At 45.0% G+C, this 22251-nt stretch overlaps 1 protein-coding gene across 1 annotated transcript in view; it reads left to right on the top strand.

Moving 5' to 3' along the window:
* The window catches only part of sult1st6 (sulfotransferase family 1, cytosolic sulfotransferase 6), a 56038-nt gene that overhangs the window by 20629 nt on the left and 13158 nt on the right, over window positions 1-22251 (top strand). Inside the window, exons 3-4 of the mRNA XM_064923598.1 lie at window positions 19057-19154; window positions 19468-19594. Of these exons, the coding sequence (XP_064779670.1) occupies window positions 19057-19154; window positions 19468-19594 (225 nt within the window). The remainder of the gene's footprint in view (window positions 1-19056; window positions 19155-19467; window positions 19595-22251) is intronic.

Genomic DNA, 22251 nt, shown 5'->3' with positions numbered 1-22251 from the left:
TCCGTTATTTGGGCAGAATAGTGTCTGCAGAGGGCAGCCAAGTTGACCCAGACGGTTTTGAAGCAGTAAGAGCATTGAAAGAAATCAGACCAGAGACTGTGGGCCAGCTCAGAAAAATGCTTGGTTTACTCACTTACTACAGACAGTACATCAAAAACTTTTCTAGGAGTGCCAGCTGCCTGTATGACCTCCTGAAAGCAGATTCAGAGAAATTATCTGACCACCCACGGAAAACAAAAACAAAGAAAGTAAGTCATGTGGTACCCTCAAACAAGCCAATCCTGTGGACTGACCAGCATCAACAGGCACTTGAACAGCTGATTGAGTGTTTGCTTCACCCCACCAGTTTTAGGTTTTCCTGATTTCACTCAGCCATTTGTTTTACACACTGATGCGTCACACCAAGGCTTGGGAGCAGTTCTTTATCAAAAGCAAGATGGGAAGCTTAGGGTCATTGCTTATGGCTCTCGAACCTTAACAGCAGTGGAGAAGAACTATCACTACCACTCAAGCAAGCTAGAATTTCTAGCTCTAAAATGGGCAATCACTGATAAGTTCCATGATTATTTGTACTATGCTCCGACCTTCACTGTATACAGCGATAACAACCCGCTCTGCTACATTCTGTCTACTGCAAAACTGAACGCCACCACTTCCAGGTGGGTTGCAGACTTGGCTGATTTCCACTTTACAATAAAGTACAGGCCAGGCAGAAAGAACGGTGATGCAGATGCTTTGTCAAGGATGCCACTGGATGTAGAGTCACTGATGAGAGAATGTTCTGAGGAGCTTCCACCAGACAACATTGCCGACGCAATACAAGCAGTTGAGGTACAGAAAGAGGCTGTTGTACCTTGGTCATTTTCAGCTGCATATATGTCAGTATCAGCTGAAGGTGAGACGACCACAACAACCAGCTCGATCCCAAAAGATGGGATAAGAGAAGCACAAGAATCTGATCCGGTCATCCGTCCTGTGCTCAATTTCAAACTGTCTGGTTCCAAACTGCCAGTTAAAGAGCAAAAGAAATTCAGTCAAAAGACAAAATGCCTATTCAGAGAATGGGACAAATTGACAATAGACAGTGATGGCATTCTGTACAGAATCACTACCACCCGCAAGCAGTTAGTTCTACCAGAGCAGTACAAAGGTAAAGTGATGGAAGAGTTGCGCAATAACATGGGACACCAAGGTACTGACCGCACTGTATCACTAGTACGTGACCGCTTCTTCTGGCCATATATGCAATCTGACATCGAGCACTATGTGACTAAAACTTGTAGCTGTGTCAAGCAGAAAAAACCAGCCCATGCAACAAGAGCTCCTCTGACAAACATTGTGACAACACAGCCATTTGAACTGGTATGTATAGACTTCCTTCATCTCGACAGATGCAAAGGAGGATATGAGTACATCCTCGTGATTGTTGATCATTTTACACGGTAAAACTGCTGCAAATCTCATCGTCAATGACTTTGCCCTGAAGTTTGGATTCCCGTCCCGCATCCACCATGACCAAGGGGGAGAATTTGAAAATCAGTTGTTCCATCAGTTACAGAAACTCAGTGGCATGGCTGGGTCCAGGACAACACCCTATCACCCGATGGGAAACGGTCAAGCGGAACGCATGAACAGAACATTGTTGCAAATGTTAAAGACACTAACTGAGACACAAAAGTCAAATTGGAAGGAGTCTCTGAACAAACTGGTTTATGCCTGGCTATTCACCATTTTATCTTCTGTTTGGGAGATCACCCAGGCTTCCAGTTGATATGCTCTTTGGATTGTGCACAGAGGCAGGTTCCAGTAACCAGCGAGACTACGTGGAGAACTGGAAACGAGGGATGGAAGAAGCATATCAGCTTGGTATCCCTTCCTGCTACAGTATCCAGCCACAGCCACAGTTGTTCCCTGTTTACTCTGCACCAGGACTGGTTCCATGGCTGCCATCACTACAGCAATGTTACTTTCAGCCACCTTACATGTATGGGCTTCAGCAAACATGAGGCTACAGAGTTGATATGTTTGACCATGGACTACTGTCTGATTTCACAGACTGTCAAAAGAGACAATTTGCAGACTATGCATATAGATTATTAAAATTGATGGACTGTTGATCAATAGTATGAGAAAATACTGCTTATGTTATATAGCTGGTCAACAGATATGGACTGTGAATATAACTTGTTAGTTATATTTTAACTGTGACCCTTGACCTCTGCTCAAGTACTACATTACAGAAGAGGATTTTCTAGGTCCAGTGCATACGGACTGTTGAAGAAGACAATGTTAGTAATGTTGGGACAACATTTATTTTGTCGGGGAGAGTGTGACAGGTTAAAGGAAATATTCATAGCCTGTTATACATTAAAAAGTATTGGTAAGTTCATAGTATGTGAGGATCTTAAAATATCTAAGGTTAAAAAGATGCATTCAGTATTAGTTGATAGAGATTGATAATATTCATATAATTGTGTTAAAGTTCAAATCCGTCAAGCGTACAAAGGGCACGAATTGTGAGAGTAATGTGTAAACATTATATTGATTACTTTATTTTGTGGTGCCTAAAAGTGTTAATCTGTGATCTACGAAATGCTCTTAATCTATGAGCCGGAGATCGATTGCTCTGGTCTCCGCCCAAATTCCTGGGGAAATCGTGGTCTTTTCTCATTGAACTAAAAGTTGAATTGAGAAAACAATACCGTATCACTCTTGTGATTATTTCTCCCCTGTTTTCAGGTACGTTATTGATGATAAAAAGAGTAATTTAAATGTAATAACTCGCGAACATGTTAAGAGTGTTTAATAAGGTGTGTCTTAGTAACATCTTGAGAAAGTTAGAGTTAAGTTTGCAGAGAGTAATATTAGCCCTGCTCGGTTGTAGCGAAGAATAGCATCGTACTGAGAGTAGCTGCCATTTTATGTCGATTGTGAATGAACATGTGCGTTGTTAAAGATATTTTGCTGTGTTATTTGTATAATGTTTTTTCTGTTGTTTTGTAATGTGTTACTTTTGTAAAATGATTGAACTAAAAGTTGAATTGAGAATACAACACCGTATCACTCTCGTGATTATTTCTCCCCTGTTTTCAGGGGCGTAACAGTAGCAGCTAGCTAACAGTGATGACCCGGTGCGAAGGTCCAGAGTTTACAGCAAGGATCCGGTGGAGTAGTGGAATTCTAGCCGTGTTGAGAAAGAGTCCGGGAAGAGTCCTGGCGGCATCAGCTGTGTAGCTGAGTGATCACTGAGCGGGCCGGGAGGTGGGCCTGGCTCATAGCTAGCTTCCATGCTGGGCCACTCGGTGGCAGCTAGCTGTGATGATCAGGAGTAATGGTCCAGGGCTTACGGCAGGAATCTGGCATTGTAGTGGAGAAAACAGTCCGATACTGGCAGGCTGGCAAGTTGAATAAAGTGTCTGGTGTCTGTGCCGAAGGTAAAGGCTGCTAGCAGTGGCTGACAATGACGAAATAGCTAGTAGCTAATTAGCTGGTTAGCTTCTGATGGCTAGCTGCTGATGGAGGTTCTGGCTAAAAGGTCTAAAAATAGCGGCTCCGTATCAAATTGGGTGAGGCAGGTTACCGGAAGGTATATTTAATTTGAGAATAAATGGAAATATATACAAAAAAAGACGAAAAATACAAAATGTACAGGGGAGAACGACAAACCACGTCTGCACTGCTACGCCATCTTGCAGTCTATCACAGTGCCATCCGTTTTTTCACCAAAGCCCTACAGTGCCTTGCGAAAGTATTCGGCCCCTTTGAACTTTGCGACCTTTTGCAACATTTCAGGCTTCAAACATAAAGATATAAAACTGTATTTTTTTGTGAAGAATCAACAACAAGTGGGACACAATCATGAAGTGGAACGACATTTATTGGATATTTCAAACTTTTTTAACAAATCAAAAACTGAAAAATTGGGCGTGCAAAATTATTCAGCCCCCTTAGGTTAATACTTTGTAGCGCCACCTTTTGCTGCGATTACAGCTGTAAGTCGCTTGGGGTATGTCTCTATCAGTTTTGCACATCGAGAGACTGAAATTTTTTCCCATTCCTCCTTGCAAAACAGCTCGAGCTCAGTGAGGTTGGATGGAGAGCATTTGTGAACAGCAGTTTTCAGTTCTTTCCACAGATTCTCGATTGGATTCAGGTCTGGACTTTGACTTGGCCATTCTAACACCTGGATATGTTTATTTTTGAACCATTCCATTGTAGATTTTGCTTTATGTTTTGGATCATTGTCTTGTTGGAAGACAAATCTCTGTCCCAGTCTCAGGTCTTTTGCAGACTCCATCAGGTTTTCTTCCAGAATGGTCCTGTATTTGGCTCCATCCATCTTCCCATCAATTTTAACCATCTTCCCTGTCCCTGCTGAAGAAAAGCAGGCACAAACCATGATGCTGCCACCACCATGTTTGACAGTGGGTATGGTGTGTTCAGGGTGATGAGCTGTGTTTCTTTTACGCCAAACGTAACGTTTTGCATTGTTGCCAAAAAGTTCAATTTTGGTTTCATCTGACCAGAGCACCTTCTTCCACATGTTTGGTGTGTCTCCCAGGTGGCTTGTGTTTCAAACTTTAAACAACACTTTTTATGGATATCTTTAAGAAATGGCTTTCTTCTTGCCACTCTTCCATAAAGGCCAGATTTGTGCAATATACGACTGATTGTTGTCCTATGGAAAGAGTCTCCCACCTCAGCTTTAGATATCTGCATTTCATCCAGAGTGATCATGGGCCTCTTGGCTGCATCTCTGATCAGTCTTCACCTTGTATTAGCTGAAAGTTTAGAGGGACGGCCAGGTCTTGGTAGATTTGCAGTGGTCTGATACTCCTTCCATTTCAATATTATCGCTTGCACAGTGCTCCTTGGGATGTTTAAAGCTTGGGAAATCTTTTTGTATCCAAATCCGACTTTAAACTTCTTCACAACAGTATCTCGGACCTGCCTGGTGTGTTCCTTGTTCTTCATGATGCTCTCTGCGCTTTTAACGGACCTCTGAGACTATCACAGTGCAGGTGCATTTATACGGAGACTTGATTACACACAGGTGGATTGTATTTATCATCATTAGTCATTTAGGTCAACATTGGATCATTCAGAGATCCTCACTGAACTTCTGGAGAGAGTTTGCTGCACTGAAAGTAAAGGGGCTGAATAATTTTGCACGACCAATTTTTCAGTTTTTGATTTGTTAAAAAAGTTTGAAATATCCAATAAATGTCGTTCCACTTCATGATTGTGTCCCACTTGTTGTTGATTCTTCACAAAAAAATACAGTTTTATATCTTTATGTTTGAAGCCTGAAATGTGGCAAACGGTCGCAAAGTTCAAGGCGGCCGAATACTTTCGCAAGGCACTGTATATACTACCCACCACTACGACCACTACTACAATTCCTCCTTTGGCCGCCTTTCCTTCCAGTTCCTTTAAATTATTGCTGCTGCCAATGACTGGAACGAATTGCAAAAATCACTTTAAGCATCACTATTAGCATCAGCTGTCAGAGCAGCTCACAGATCATTGCACCTGTACATAGCCCATCTGTAAATAGCCCATCCAACTACCTCATCCCCATATTGTTATTTTAAATTTTGGTCCTTTGCACCCCAGTATCTCTACTTGCACATTCATCTTCTGCACATCTATCACTCCAGTGTTTAATTGCTAAATTGTCATTACTTCGCCACTACGGCCTATTTATTGCCTTACCTTCCTAATCTTACCTCATTTGCACACACTGTATATAGATTGTTTTCTATTGTGTTATTGACTGTACGTTTGTTTATTCCATGTGTAACTCTGTGTTGTTGTTTGTGTCGCACTGCTTTGCTTTATCTTGGCCAGGTCACAGTTGTAAATGAGAACTTGTTCTCAACTGGCCTACCTGGTTAAATAAAGGTGAAATATTTTTTTTTTAAGTAAAATAAAAAACTCTCCTCCCGGAAATTCAAGATAGTAACAAAGGTCTTTCACTGGAAATTGACAAGAAATCGTCTGAACTCCGTTCTTCCTTTGACGACCTGAAATCCTCCCTGAACGATCTCCTTTTGAGAACGACTGAGGCTGAGTTACGCATTAGCACCGTTGAAGATACCGTCACTCGACATGACCAGGTTATGAACCAGCTGCAGAAGGACAATGCCTCTCTCATAAACGAGGTAGACCAGATGGAGAACCAGAGCAGGCGTAACAATATCTGTGTGATGGGATTGAAAGAGGACCGCAAGGGCCGTGACCCAGTCCATTTCTTCACTCAATGTATCCCGGATGTCCTAAGCATAGTCACTTAATAATGTTTGCATATCTTGCATTATTCATCTCATATGTACAGTGGGGCAAAAAAATATTTAGTCAGCCACCAATTGTGCAAGTTATCCCACTTAAACAGATGAGAGAGGCCTGTAATTTTCATCATAGGTACACTTCAACTATGACAGACAAAATTAGAAAACAAATCCAGAAAATCACATTGTAGGATTTTTAATGAATTTATTTTCAAATTATGGTGGAAAATAAGTATTTGGTCACCTACAAACAAGCAAGATTTCTGGCTCTCACAGACCTGTAACTTCTTCTTTAACAGCTTCTACCCCAAGCCATAAGACTGCTGAACATCTAATCAAATGGCCACCGGACTATTTACATTGACACGCCCCACCCCCCTCCATTTGTTTCATACACTGCTGCTACTCGTTGTTTATTATCTATGCATAGTCACTGCCACCCTACCTACATGTACAAATTACCTCAACTAACCTGTACCTCCGCACACTGACTCAGTACCATTAACTCCTGTATATAGCCTCGTTTGTTATGTACTTGAGTGAAGACCCAAAAGCGGTTTTAACAGAAAACAGAGTTCTTTAATAAAAAAACAGGAATGGCATAAATCCTCTTCCAACGTAGTCAATGGAACAAAAGAACGTAGTATAATGCAGGATGCACCTGCCAGGCAGACTCCGACAGGATAGGACAAGGTGGAAGCAAACGGGACGACAGCTTGCTTCTGGTATCAAAAACACAAACAAGAATCAGACACTGAAAGTAGCAGGAACAGAGAGAGAAATAGAGACCTAATCAGAGGGGGAAGAGAGAACAGGTGGGGAAAGAGTGAATGAGCTAGTTAGGGGAAATGTAGAACAGCTGAAGAATGAGAGACAGAGAAGGTAACCTAAAAAGACCAGCAGAGAGAGACAGAGTGAAGAGAAAGGACAGGAACAGACATAACAAGACATGACAGTACCCCCCCCCCCACTCACCGAGCGCCTCCTGGCGCACTCGAGGAGGAAACCTGGCGGCAACGGAGGAAATCATCGATCAGCGAACAGTCCAGCACGTCCCGAGAGGGAACCCAACTCCTCTCCTCAGGACCGTACCCCTCCCAATCCACTAGGTACTGCTGACCACGGCCCCGAGGGCGCATGTCCAAAATCTTACGAACCCTGTAGATGGGTGCGCCCTCGACAAGGATGGGGGGGGGGGAGGGACGAGCGGGGGCGCGAAGAACGGGCTTAACACAGGAGACATGGAAGACCGGGTGAACGCGACGAAGATAGCGCGGGAGAAGAAGTCGCACTGCGACAGGATTAATGACCTGAGAAATACGGAACGGACCAATGGACCGCGGGGCCAACTTGCGAGAAGCTGTCTTAAGGGAAGGTTCTGAGTGGAGAGCCATACTCTCTGACCGCAACAATATCTAGGACTCTTGGTCCTACGCTTATTAGCGGCCCTCACAGTCTGCGCCCTATTACGGCAAAGTGCCGACCTGACCCCCTTCCAGGTGCGCTCGCAACGCTGGACAAAAGCCTGAGCGGAGGGGACGCAGGACTCGGCGAGCTGAGATGAGAACAGCGGAGGCTGGTACCCGAGGCTACACTGAAAAGGGGATAGACCGGTAGCAGACGAGGGAAGCGAGTTCTGGGCGTACTCTGCCCAGGGGAGCTGTTCTGACCAAGACGCAGGGTTACGAAAAGAAAGGCTGCGTAAAATGCGACCAACAGTCTGATTGGCCCGTTCGGTTTGACCGTTAGACTGGGGATGAAAGCCGGACGAGAGACTGACGGAAGCCCCAATCAAACGGCAAAACTCCCTCCAAAATTGAGACGTGAACTGCGGGCCTCTGTCGGAAACGACGTCAGAAGGAAGGCCATGAATACGGAAAACATTCTCGATAATGATCTGAGCCGTCTCCTTAGCAGAAGGGAGCTTATCGAGAGGAATGAAATGAGCCGCCTTAGAGAATCTATCGACAACCGTAAGAATAACTGTCTTCCCCGCTGATGAAGGCAGTCCGGTGATAAAATCTAAAGCGATGTGAGACCACGGTCGAGAGGGAATGGGAAGCGGTCTGAGACGGCCGGCAGGAGGAGAGTTCCCAGATTTAGTCTGCGCGCAGACCGAACAAGCGCGACAAATCGACGCGCGTCACGTTCCCGAGTGGGCCACCAGAAACGCTGGCGAATGGAAGCGAGCGTACCCGAACGCCGGGGTGGCCGGCTAACTTGGCAGAGTGGGCCCACTGAAGAACGGCCGGACGAGTAGGAACGGGAACGAACAGAAGGTTCCTAGGACAAGCTCGCGGCGACGGAGTGTGAGCGAGTGCTTGCTTTACCTGCCTCTCAATTCCCCAGACAGTCAACCCGACAACACGCCCGTCAGGGAGAATCCCCTCGGGGTCGGTGGAGACCTCAGAAGAACTGAAGAGACGAGATAAAGCATCAGGCTTGGTGTTTTTTGAGCCCGGACGATAAGAAATAACAAACTCGAAACGAGCGAAAAACAGAGCCCAACGAGCCTGACGCGCATTAAGTCGTTTGGCTGAACGGATGTACTCAAGGTTCCTATGGTCAGTCCAAACGACAAAAGGAACGGTCGCCCCCTCCAACCACTGTCGCCATTCGCCTAGGGCTAAGCGTGAACGGAAAGCGTGAACGGAAAGGCTCTGGAGCAACGAACCACCCTTGCTGTCTTTGCCTGGCCGGTTCCCCTCTTTCCACTGGGATTCTCTGCCTCTAACCCTATTACAGGGGCTGAGTCACTGGCTTGCTGGGGCTCTCTCATGCCGTCCCTGAGGGGGTGCGTCACCTGAGTGGGTTGATTCACTGATGTGGTCATCCTGTCTGGGTTGGCGCCCCCCCTTACGGTTGTGCCGTGGCGGAGATCTTTGCGGGCTATACTCAGCTTTGTCTCAGGATGGTAAGTTGGTGGTTGAAGATATCCCTCCAGTGGTGTGGGGGCTGTGCTTTGGCATAGTGGGTGGGGTTATATCCTTCCTGTTTGGCCCTGTCCGGGGGTGTCCTCGGGTGGGGCCACAGTGTCTCCTGACCCCTCCTGTCTCAGCCTTCAGTATTTATGCTGCAGTAGTTTATGTGTCGGGGGCTGGGGTCAGTTTGTTATATCTGGAGTACTTCTCCTGTCCAATTCGGTGTCCTGTGTGAATCTAAGTGTGCGTTCTCTAATTCTCTCCTTCTCTCTCTCGGAGGACCTGAGCCCTAGGACCATGCCCCAGGACTACCTGACATGATGACTCCTTGCTGTCCCCAGTCCACCTGGCCGTGCTGCTGCTCCAGTTTCAACTGAACCGCGGCCCTAGGACCATGCCCCAGGACTACTTGACATGATGACTCCTTGCTGTCCCCAGTCCACCTGGCCGTGCTGCTGCTCCAGTTTCAACTGTTCTGCCTTATTATTATTCGACCATGCTGGTCATTTATGAACATTTGAACATCTTGGCCATGTTCTGTTATAATCTCTACCCGGCACAGCCAGAAGAGGACTGGCCACCCCACATAGCCTGGTTCCTCTCTAGGTTTCTTCCTAGGTTTTGGCTTTTCTAGGGAGTTTTTCCTAGCCACCGTGCTTCTACACCTGCATTGCTTGCTGTTTGGGGTTTTAGGCTGGGTTTCTGTACAGCACTTTGAGATATCAGCTGATGTACGAAGGGCTATATAAATAAATTTGATTTGATTTGATTTGATGGCGAGCAGTTCGCGATTACCAACATCATAGTTACGTTCTGACGGCGATAAGCGATGAGAGAAAAACGCGCAAGGATGGACCTTGCCGTCAGAGAGAGAGCGCTGAGAAAGAATGGCTCCCACGCCCACCTCTGACGCGTCAACCTCAACAACAAACTGTCTAGAGATGTCAGGTGTAACAAGAATAGGAGCGGATGTAAAACGATTCTTAAGAAGATCAAAAGCTCCCTGGGCGGAAACGGACCACTTAAAGCACGTCTTAACAGAAGTAAGGGCTGTGAGGGGAGCTGCCACCTGACCGAAATTACGGATGAAACGACGATAGAAATTAGCGAAGCCCAGAAAGCGCTGCAGCTCGACGCGTGACTTAGGAACGGGCCAATCAATGACAGCCTGGACCTTAGCGGGATCCATCTTAATGCCCTCAGCGGAAATAACGGAACCGAGAAAAGGGACAGAGGCGGCATGAAAAATGCACTTCTCAGCCTTCACATAAAGACAGTTCTCCAAAAGGCGCTGGAGGACGCGTCGCACGTGCTGAACATGAATCGAGAGAGACGGAGAAAAAATCAGGATATCGTCCATGTAAACGAAAACAAAAATGTTCAGCATGTCTCTCAGGACGTCGTTAACTAGTGCCTGAAAGACAGCTGGAGCGTTAACGAGGCCGAAAGGAAGAACCCGGTATTCAAAGTGCCCTAACGGAGTGTTAAACGCCGTCTTCCACTCGTCCCCCTCCCTGATGCGCACGAGATGGTAGGCGTTACGAAGGTCCAATTTGGTGAAAAACCTGGCTCCCTGCAAGATCTCGAAGGCTGAAGACATAAGAGGAAGCGGATAACGATTCTTAACTGTTATGTCATTCAGCCCTCGATAATCCACGCATGGGCGCAGGGACCCGTCCTTCTTCTGAACAAAAAAAAAAACCCCGCTCCGGCGGGAGAGGAGGAGGAGACTATGGTACCGGCGTTGAGCGAAACCGACAAATAATCCTCGAGAGCCTTACGTTCGGGAGCCGACAGAGAGTATAATCTACCCCGGGGGGGAGTAGTTCCCGGAAGGAGATCAATACTACAGTCATACGACCGGTGTGGAGGGAGAGAAGTGGCCTTGGAACGACTGAACACCGTGCGCAGATCGTGATACTCCTCCGGCACCCCTGTCAAATCGCCAGGCTCCTCCTGTGAAGAAGAGACAGAGGAAACAGGAGGGATAGCAGACATTAAACAGGTCACATGACAAGAAACATTCCAGGATAGGATAGTATTACTAGACCAATTAATAGAAGGGTTATGGCGCACTAGCCAGGGATGACCCAAAACAACAGGTGTAAAAGGTGAACGAAAAATTAAAAAAGAAATGGTTTCGCTATGATTACCAGAGACAGTGAGGGTTAAAGGCAGCGTCTCACGCTGAATCTTGGGGAGAGAACTACCATCTAAAGCGAACAAGCCGTGGGCTCCCCTAACTGTCTGAGAGGAATGTCATGTTCCCGAGCCCAGGTCTCGTCCATAAAACAGCCCTCCGCCCCAGAGTCTATCAAGGCACTGCAGGAAGCAGATGAACCGGGCCAGCGGAGATGGACCGGAAAGGTAGTGCGTGATCCAGAAGGAGAGGCCTGAGTAGTTGCGCTCACCAGTAGCCCTCCCTTTACTGATGAGCTCTGGCTTTTACTGGACATGAGGTGACAAAATGACCAGCGGAGCCGCAGTAGAGACAGAGGCGATTGGTGATTCTCCGTTCCTTCTCCTTGGCCGAGATGCGGATACCCCCAGCTGCATAGGCTCAGCATCCGAGCCGGCGGAGGAGGGTGGCAGTGATGCGGCAGGTGGCAGTGATGTGGAGAGGGGAGCAACGGAGAACGCGAGCTCCTTTCCACGAGCTCGGCGACGAAGATCAAACCGTCGCTCAATGCGAATAGCGAGAGCTATTAAGGAGTCCAGACAGGAAGGAACCTCCCGGGAGAGGATCTCATCCTTAACCTCGACGAGGAGACCCTCCAGAAAACGAGCGAGCAAAGCCGGCTCGTTCCAGTCACTAGAGGCAGCGAGAGTGCGAAACTCAATAGAATAATCCGTTATGGATCTATTCCCCTGACATAGGGAAGACAGGGCCCTGGAAGCCTCCTCGCCAAAAACAGAACGGTCAAAAACCCGTATCATCTCCTCCTTAAAGTCCTGATACTGGTTAATACACTCAGCCCTCGCCTCCCAGATTGCCGTGCCCCACTCACGCGCCCGTCCGGTAAGGAGAGAAATGACGTAGGCGATGCGGGCTGCGCTCCTGGAGTAAGTGTTGGGCTGGAGAGAGAACACCACATCACACTGAGTGAGGAATGAGCGGCACTCAGTGGGCTCCCCAGAGTAACACGGCGGGTTGTTGATCCTGGGCTCCGGAGACTCGGAAACCCTGGAAGTGGGCGGTGGATCGAGGCGGTGTTGGTGAACCTGTCTTGTGAGGTCGGAGACTTGGACGGCCAGGGTCTCAACGGCATGTCGAGCAGCAGACAATTCCTCCTCGTGTCTGCCTAGCATCGCTCCCTGGATCTCGACGGCGGAGTGAAAAGGGTCCGGGCCGCTGGGTCCATTCTTGGTCTGATTCTTCTGTTATGTACTTGAGTGAAGACCCAAAAGCGGTTTTAACAGAAAACAGAGTTCTTTAATAAAAAAACAGGAATGGCATAAATCCTCTTCCAACGTAGTCAATGGAACAAAAGAACGTAGTATAATGCAGGATGCACCTGCCAGGCAGACTCCGACAGGATAGGACAAGGTGGAAGCAAACGGGACGACAGCTTGCTTCTGGTATCAAAAACACAAACAAGAATCAGACACTGAAAGTAGCAGGAACAGAGAGAGAAATAGAGACCTAATCAGAGGGGGAAGAGAGAACAGGTGGGGAAAGAGTGAATGAGCTAGTTAGGGGAAATGTAGAACAGCTGAAGAATGAGAGACAGAGAAGGTAACCTAAAAAGACCAGCAGAGAGAGACAGAGTGAAGAGAAAGGACAGGAACAGACATAACAAGACATGACATCGTTATTGTTATTTTATTTTGTTACTTTTTATTATTTTTTTACTTTAGTTTATTTGGTAAATATTTTGAACTGCACTGTTGGTTAAGGGGTTGTAAAGTTAGAATTTCACTGTAAGGTCTACACTTGTATTTGGCGCATGTACCCTAAAATACCGTAAGAAATTAAGTGGTGTTTTTGGTTTAACAGTAACATTATAATATACTATTATATTTGGTTATGTCAGGTAGAATACTAATGAATGATTATATGATCTTCAAAGACATTGATTCAGCTTTGATCTAAATTCACTATACATTGTAAGAAGTTACATAGCAACTATGTGGCAGCACTACACCCCTGCTTTCTGTTGCACTGAGCGAAACATACCTACAGTAGTAGGCTATTTGCAGAAGGAAACATTTCTGGTTGGTCTCAGGGAATGTAAAACATTTCGGGAGACTTTTAAAACGGGATTGAGTGACGAAGCAGCAAATACAGTGCTATGAAAAAGTTCTGATTTTTGCATATTTTTTATACTGAATGTTATCAGATCTAGAACCAAAACCTAATATTAGGGAACCGGAGTTTACAGAAAACAAAAAAATCTATACTTATTTTACATATTTCATTAACAAAGTTGTGCAACACCCAATTCCACTGTCTGAAAAAGTAATTGCCCCCTTACATTCAATAACTGGTTGTACCACCTTCAGCTGCAATGACTGCAACAAAATGCTTCCTGTAGTTGTTGATCAGCCTGTCACATCACTATGGAGGAATTTTAGCCCACTCTTGCATGCAGAACTGCTTTAACTCAGCGACATTTTGTAGTTTTTCAAGCATGAACTGCTTGTTTTAAGTCCTGCCACAACATCTTAATTGGGATTAGGCCTGGATTTTGACTAGGCCATTCCAAAACTTCAAATGTTTAACCATTTTCATGTAGACTTGATAGTATGTTTTGGATCATTGTCTTGCTGCATGAAATAGCTGCGCTTCAGCTTCAGCTCACAGACGGATGGCCTGACATTCTCCTGTAGAATTCTCTGAGGAGCAAAGCATCCCCAAACCATCACACGACCATCACGCTTGACCGTTGGTATGAGGTTCTTACCATGGAATGAAGTGTTTGGTTTTCACCGGGCATGACGGGACCCATGTCAAAAAGTTATACTTTTGACTAATCTGTCCATAGAACAGGTTCTTCTACGTGCATTTTCGCAAACTTGAGTCAACTTTCTGGACAAGATTGGTCCCAATATGAATCAAGGTAACTGATTAGTAAGGAATACCCCTCACCTTGATGGACTAGGATATGTTCCGGGTTGCCTCTGAGAATAGCATTGACGTATATACAGACATGATGACTGAGTTCATCTGGAAGTGTATAGGGGATGTTGTTCCTACTGTGACTATTAAAACCTACCCAAACCAAAAAACGTGTTTAGATGGCAGCATTCACGCAAAAATCGCATTTAACCATGGCAAGGTGACTGGGAATATGGTTGAAAACAAACACTGTAGTTATTCCCTCCATAAGGCAATCAAACAAGAAAAACGTCAATACAGAGACAAAGTGGAGTCGCAATTCAACAGCTCAGACATGAGAAGTATGTGCCAGGGTCTACAGACAATCAAGGATTACAAAGGGGAAAACTCAGTCGTGTCGTGGACACCGACATCTTCCTACCAGACATTCTAAACACCTTCTTCGCCCACTTTGAGGATAACACAGTGTCACCGACGCGGCTTGCTCCCAAGGACTGTGGGCTCTCGTTCTCCGTGGCCAATGTGAGTAAGACGTTTTAGCATGTTAACCCTTGCAAGGCTGCCAGCCCAGACGACATCCCTAGCCGCGTCCTCAGAGCATGCAGAGACCAGCTGGCTGGAGTGTTTACAGACATATTCAATCTCTCCCTATCCCAGTCTGCTGTCCCCACTTGCTTCAAGATATCCACCATTATCATGAAGTGCTTTGAGAAGCTAGTTAAGGATCATATAACCTCCACCTCACCAGACACACTAGACCCACCTCAATTTGCATATTGTCCCAATAGATCCACAGATGATGCAATCGCCATCGCACTGCACACTGCCCTGTCCCATCTGGACAAGAGGAATACCTATGTAAGAATGCTGTTCATTGACTATAGCTCAGCCTTCAACACCATAGTATCCTCCAAGCTCATCCTCAAACTCAGGGCCCTGGGTCTGAACCCCACACTGTGCAACTGAGTCCTAGACTTCCTGACTCCACTACGCTGATCCTCAACACAGGGGCCCCACAAGGGTGCGTGCTAAGCCCCCTCCTGTACTTCCTGATCACCCATGACTGCGTGACCACGCACGCCTCCAACCCAATCATCAAGTTTACAGACAACACAGCAGTAGTATGGCTGAGTACCAACAATGACGAGGCAGCCTACCATAATTTGCAAATAAATTCATAAAAAATCCTACAATGTGATTTTCTGGAGTAAAAATAAATACATTTGTCTGTCATAGTTGAAGTGTACCTATGATGAAAATTACAGGCCTCTCTAATCTTTTTAAGTGGGAGAACTTGCACAATTGGTGGCTGACTAAATACTTTTATGCCCCACTGTACACCTGTTCTGAAAGGCCCCAGAGTCTGCAACACCACAAAGAAAGTGGCACCATGAAGACCAAGGAGCTTTACAAACAGGTCAGGGACAAAGTTGTGGAGAAGTAGAGATCAGGGTTGAGTTATAAAAAAATATCAGAAACTTTGAACATCCCACGGAGCACCATTAAACCACAACAAACCTGCCAAAAGAGGGCTGCCCACCAAAACTCATGGACAAGGCAAGGAGGGAATTAATCAGAGAGGCAACAAAGAGACCAAAGATAACTCTGAAGGAGCTGCAAAGCTCCACAATGGAGATTGGAGTATCTGTCCATAGGACCACTTTAAGCTGTACACTCCACAGAGCTGGGCTTTATGGAAGAGTGGCCAGAAAAAAACCATTGCTTAGAGATAAAAATAAGCAAACACGTTTGATGTTTTCCAAAAGGCATGTGGGAGACTCCCCAAACATATGGAAGAAGGCACTCTGGTCAGACGAGACTAAAATGTAGCTTTTTGGCCATCAAGGAAAACGCTATTCCTGGCACCAACCCAACACCTCTCATCACCCGGAGAACACCATACCCACAGTGAAGCATGGTGATAGCAGAATCATGCTGTGGAGATGTTTTTCATCTGCAGGGACTTGGAAACTGGTCAGAATGTAAGGCATGATGGATGCCACTAAATACAGGGAAATTCTTGAGGGGAAACCTGTTTCAGTCTTCCAGAGATTTGAGACTGGGACAGAGGTTCACCTTCCAGCAGGACAATGACCCTAAGCATACTGCTGATGCAACATTTTAATGATTTAAGGAGAAACATTTAAGTGTCTTGGAGTGGCCAAGTCAAAGCCCAGACCTCAATCCAATTGAGAATCTGTGTTATGACTTAAAGATTGCCATATATAAGGGGAATCCATCCATCTTGAAGGAGCTGGAGCAGTTTTGCCTTGAACAATGGGCAAAAATCCCAGTGGTTAGATGTGCCAAGCTTATAGAGACATACCCCAAGAGACTTGCAGCTGTAATTGCTACAGAGTATTACAGAGTATTGACTGTTGGGGTGGGGGGGGTGAATAGTTATGCAGACTCAAGTTTTCTGTTATTTTGTGTTATTTCTTGTTTGATTCACAATCAAAAATATTTTGTATCTTAAATCCAATGATACGAACCCCCCCCCCCCCCAAAAAAAATATATTTTAAGGCAACAAAATAGGAAAACTGGCAAGGGGGGTGAATACTTTCGCAAACCACTGTAGCTAGCTGCAGTTGCTAGTTAAGTATGTGAAAATGAAAAATATGAAATCTTTCTCTCTCTATTTCTCTCTTGCTTCTCCTTCATTTAGGAAGTTAAATTAATTTGTTCAACACTGTTTTATTTCTCTCTCTTTGAGTCAACTACTATCCAATTTTTATGCACTGCAGTGCTAGCTAGCTTTAGCTTATGCTTTCAGTACTTTATTAATTATCTGATCCTTTGACTCGGTGAAAAACATGTCAGTTCATGCTGCAAGAGCACTGATAGGTTGGAGTACGTCCTCCTGAAGTTGTCATAATTACTGTGTAAGTCTACGGAAGGGGGTAAGAACCATAAGCCTCCTAGGTTTTGTTTTGAAGTCAATGTACACGGAGCTAGCTGTCCTCCGTCTACACCATGGTGCTACCCTCTAGAGTGCTGTTGAGGCTACTCTAGAACTTCTAGCAAAATAGTATTTTAATCAATTATCTGGTGACGTGATTATATTTAGTATAGTTTTATCTAATAGCGATAACTTTTAAAATGTTTGAACATTTACATTTTCATGAAATTCACTGAGGAGGATGGTCCTCCACATCCTCTTTTCAGGAGCCTCCACTACTCCATGGAATGAATTTGATACCCCTGATCCATACAATTTGACTACAAGTAGTAGTCTTCGGTAAAAAAAAGGCAAGCCTGCATCCCTGCCCTATGTGGAGTTGGTTGCTAATTTGCATATCCAAGGGTATTCACGTCTCATTGGCTGAGCTAGTAAATCAGCATTTGTTTGACAGGTATACGCCCTAAACCACTCTATTCTTTCCTAACAGGGCAAGCAGGGACACAGAGAAAAGATGCTTATTAACATACTTAATTATAATTTAAATTCACATTGTAATACATTTTATGTAATATTTCATAGAAATATGGAACACTGGGCAGATACTTTAATAAACAACTATTTTTCTTTTTTCTTTTCTTCTGATTTTCACTATCAAATTTACAATTGTTTATATAGAAACAACAAAATTGTATGTTCTGAGTCCATGTCAATGCTTAAATCACATCAGAATACCATTATTGGATCTGAGGAAAAAAATACACATTTTGATTTCTGAGTGTAATTTCCCTTTAATTCAAGTGCACACCAAGCAAGAGAGGAATGTGTTTGGCTAGTGAAGTTTCTGTTCTGCTACTGCACATGTGATGGCAGAGTTTTCAAAACAAATGCCCACCCAATTGATACAAACAATAATGTTGTCATTCTGTCAGGAAGGCCTACCTTGTAGTTAACTTTTACTTGAGAAGGTTTTGGGGAAACCCTTTCTGTCTACCCAAAAGATGGTTATCATTAGCATCACTAACTGGCTACACGAAGACGCGGGCACCACACAGACAGGCAGTGGCAATATTGCTGGAAATGAATTGGCAGATGTATTGAATTTGGCTATTTAAATAGGGACTCCAAAACCAACTTCTCTGCTTGAAAACTACTTATGTGGCATCAGTATTAGTCCTAAACATAAATTGTAGTTGCAAAATTGACAAAAAAGTGTAAATAGGAGAACTTTGGTCCTAAAGTCAGTAAGCTTTCTTCCAAACCTGAGATTTGTGAAATTTAAGGAATCGACAATGTCACAGTTTTCCTTGGGTTGGGTTTAGATTTCAATCCTGCCCACACAGTATTGCGGCCAGGCACTCCTGGCCATAACCAAATCACAGCCACACTTGTGCTGTAGACATTGCACACTTTCCAATCGTAGCAGAAGATTCAACCTACATACCGCCCATTTCTTTACAGACAGTAGAACTACCAATCGTCACCAATGTTATGTTGAAAGAATGAGACTTGTTATTTATAAACAACTTGTGTTTTTTTTCCAATTCAAACATCCACACATTGGTGAGCTAACGTTAGTATCACAAACACAACTGTCAGTTCTTTAACCTAAGTCAAAAATAGTACAGTGGCTTAGGGTGTTAAGAATAACTCAACTACCTTGAGTATAGAGGGTCAAACAACAATAACTGCCAGGGTACGAACATAACAAACATACATACCAAAGAATCATAGCAAACAAACATAGTAAACATAACACACCCACATCAAACCACATCCCCAAATTCAAGGCGAGGGATGCAAAAGCCAGTGCAATGTAAGAATGACCCATACTTTAACCCTTCAAGAACTCCCTAATATGTTACTTATCCTATTGTTTCTCCTAGGCTTGAGCCTCCTTAAAAACATGGACCCCCCAAGGGTCATCAAGACCCATCTGCCTTTCAAGTTGGTGCCCGAAGGGTTCTGGAAAAACAAATGCAAGGTAAGGTGGAGTACGACCCCTAATTCCCTTTTCATACTACTAAGCTGAGCCCAACTGTACTGTGCTAGGCTAGTTATGCATCCACCGTAGTTGTTGGAACTATGCTGAAAAGGACGATGTGAAGGGACAATATCAGAGCTAGTTCTGGTCGGAATTATAGTGTGAAAGGTACTAGATTCAGATTTTTTTTATGAGTTTGGAGATGCTTTAGAATGAAGTAAATATGTTCAGTTAACGTTATCTGAAAAATGATCCATAGAACAGTAAATGACAACCAAAACGATACACCTTCCCCTGGCCATCTTCTCCCCAGGTTATCTATGTTGCAAGGAATGCTAAGGACAACCTGGTCAGCTACTACCACTTTGACCGCATGAATCTAACCCAGCCTGAGCCTGGACCGTGGGACGGCTACATCCACAAGTTCATGAATGGAGAACGTAAGTAATATAATGAAACTAACATTTTCCTAAATGACTAATACCAATGTGGTCCTTTATGCCTCAGTTGGTAGAGCATGGCGCTTTCAATGCCAGGATAAATGAGCACACAGCCATGCGATCTCCATAGACAAGCATTGGCAGTAGAGTCGCCCGTCTTGAATAGGTCAATGACATTCCATGTGGCACCGTCATAGGATGTCGCCTTTCCAACAATTGAGTTGGGCAAATTTCTGCCCTGCAAGAGCTGCCACATTCAACCGTAAGTGCTGTTTTTGTGAAATGGAAATGTCTAGGAGCAACAATGGCTCAGCTGCGAAGGTGTAGGCCACACAAGCTCATAGAACAGGTGCTGTAGAGCGTAAAAATAATATATTCTCGGTTTCAACAGTCACTACCGAGTTCCAAACTGCCCCTGGAAGCAATGTCAGCACAAGAACTGTTCGTCGGGAACTTAATGAAATGGGTTTCCATGGTCAAGCAGCCGCAAACTGGCCTATGATCACCATGCGCAATGTCAAGTGTCATCTGGAGTGGTGTAAAGCTCACCGCCATTGGCAGCGGAAATGCGTTCTCTTGAGGGATGAATCACGCTTCACCATCTGGCAGTCCGACGGACATATCTGGGTTTGGCGGATGTCATGAGAACGCTACCTGCCCCAATATATCGTGACAATTGTAAAGTTTGATGGAGAAGGAATAATGGTCTGGGGCTGTTTTTCATGGTTCGAGCTAGGCCCCTTAGTTCCAGTGAAGGGAAGTCTTAACGCTACAGCATACAATGACATCCTAGACTATTCTGTGATTCAAACTTTGTGGCAACAATTTGGGGAAGGCCCTTTCCTGTTTCAGCATGACAATGCCCCCGTGCACAAAGTAGAGGCCCATACAGAAATGGTTTGTCGAGATCGGTGTGGAAGAACTTCACTGGTCTGCAGAGAGCCCTGACCTCAACCCCATTGAACACCTTTGGGATGAATTGAAATGCTGACTGCGAGCCAGGATTAATCGCCCAACATCAGTTCCCAACCCCACTAATGCTCTTATGGCTGAATGGGAGCAAGTTCCTGCAGCAATGTTCCAACATCCAGTAGAAAGCCTTCCTAGAAGAGTGGAGACTGTTATAGCAGCAAAGCAGGAACCAACTCCATATTAATGCCCATGATTTTAGAATAAGATGTTCGATGAGCACGTGTTCACATGTTTTTGGCCAAATAGCATATGTACGGTTGAAGTCGGAAGTTTACATACACTTAGGTTGGCGTCATTAAAACTCGTTTTTCAACCACTCCACAAATTTCTTGTTAAGAAACTATAGTTTTGGCAAGTTAGTTAGGACATCTACTTTGTGCATGACACACGTCATTTTTCCAACAATTGTTTACAGACAGATTATTTCACTGTATCACAATTCCTGTGGGTCAGAAGTTTACATACAATAAGTTGACTGTGCCTTCTAGTTTTTCCCGGTTTTGACCTTTCTGCCTGCCCTGACCCTGAGCCTGCCAACCGTTTGTACCTTGCCACACCCCACTGGATTACTGACCTTTGCCTGCCCCTGTCGTTTTGCCTGTCCCTGTGTTAGTAATAAACTTTTGTTACTTTGATACTCTGCATCTGTGTCTTACCTGAAACGTCATGGCCAGTACAACCCAGCAGACTCGGACCAGCTCCGCAATGCCATCTTCTCCCAAGGAGCCACCATTGGAAGGCACGAGGAGTTGCTTCGTGGTATCATGGAAGGGTTACAGACCTTGACCGGGGGCCATGACCAGGCGTTGAACACATTCCTGGAGCAATTCTGTGGGTTGCCTGTTAGGCAGCCTACCACAACGGTAAACTCCCAGCCCCTCTGTAACCCAGGTGTTAGCAGCGCCGCCACCCCGGTCACCACGGTTTCCCGGGAACCCAGCTTACCTCCTCCGGAACGCTTCGATGGAGAGTCGGGCACCTGTTTGGCGTTTCTCGCTCAGTGTTTCCTCATCATCGAGCTGCAGCCCCCCTTCCCATCGGACTGCTCTAAGATAGCGTCACCCACAATGCCACTCCATCAACCAAAGTGTGTCAGGGAACCACAGCAAGATGTTTCAATTTCTGCTCATTAACTTTTCTGGCGCAGGCATTCCATTAGCGACCCACCTCGACAACATCCGGTGAAATGGCAGAGCGCGAAATTCACATTTCTGGCGCATTCATGAAAATACAAGTGTCATACATCACAATAAGGCTTAACTTCTTATTAATCCAGCCGCTGTGTCAAATTTCAAAAAGGCTTTACGGTGAAAGCACACCATGCAATTATATGAGGACAGCGCCCCGCGTACAAAAGTATGAAAAACATTTTTCAACCAGGCAGGTGCGCCACGAAAGCCAGAAATAGCGATATAATAAAAGCCGTACCTTTGAAGATCTTCTTCTGTTGGCACTCCAAACGGTCCCAGCTACATCACAAATGATCCTTTTGTTCGATAAAGTCCTTCTTTATAACCCCAAAAACTCAGTTTAGCTGGCATGCTTCATTCAATAATCCACCGGTTTCCCTCCTTCAAAATGCATACAAAATTAATCCCAAACGTTACCAATAAACTTATCCAAACAAGTCAAACAATGTTTATAATCAAACCTCAGCTATCTTAACACGTAAATAAATCATAAAA

Source organism: Oncorhynchus masou, chromosome 18, assembly GCF_036934945.1.
Source record: "Oncorhynchus masou masou isolate Uvic2021 chromosome 18, UVic_Omas_1.1, whole genome shotgun sequence".
NCBI classification, from domain to species: Eukaryota; Metazoa; Chordata; class Actinopteri; order Salmoniformes; family Salmonidae; genus Oncorhynchus; species Oncorhynchus masou.
This window is presented reverse-complemented; position numbering and strand designations above follow the sequence as displayed.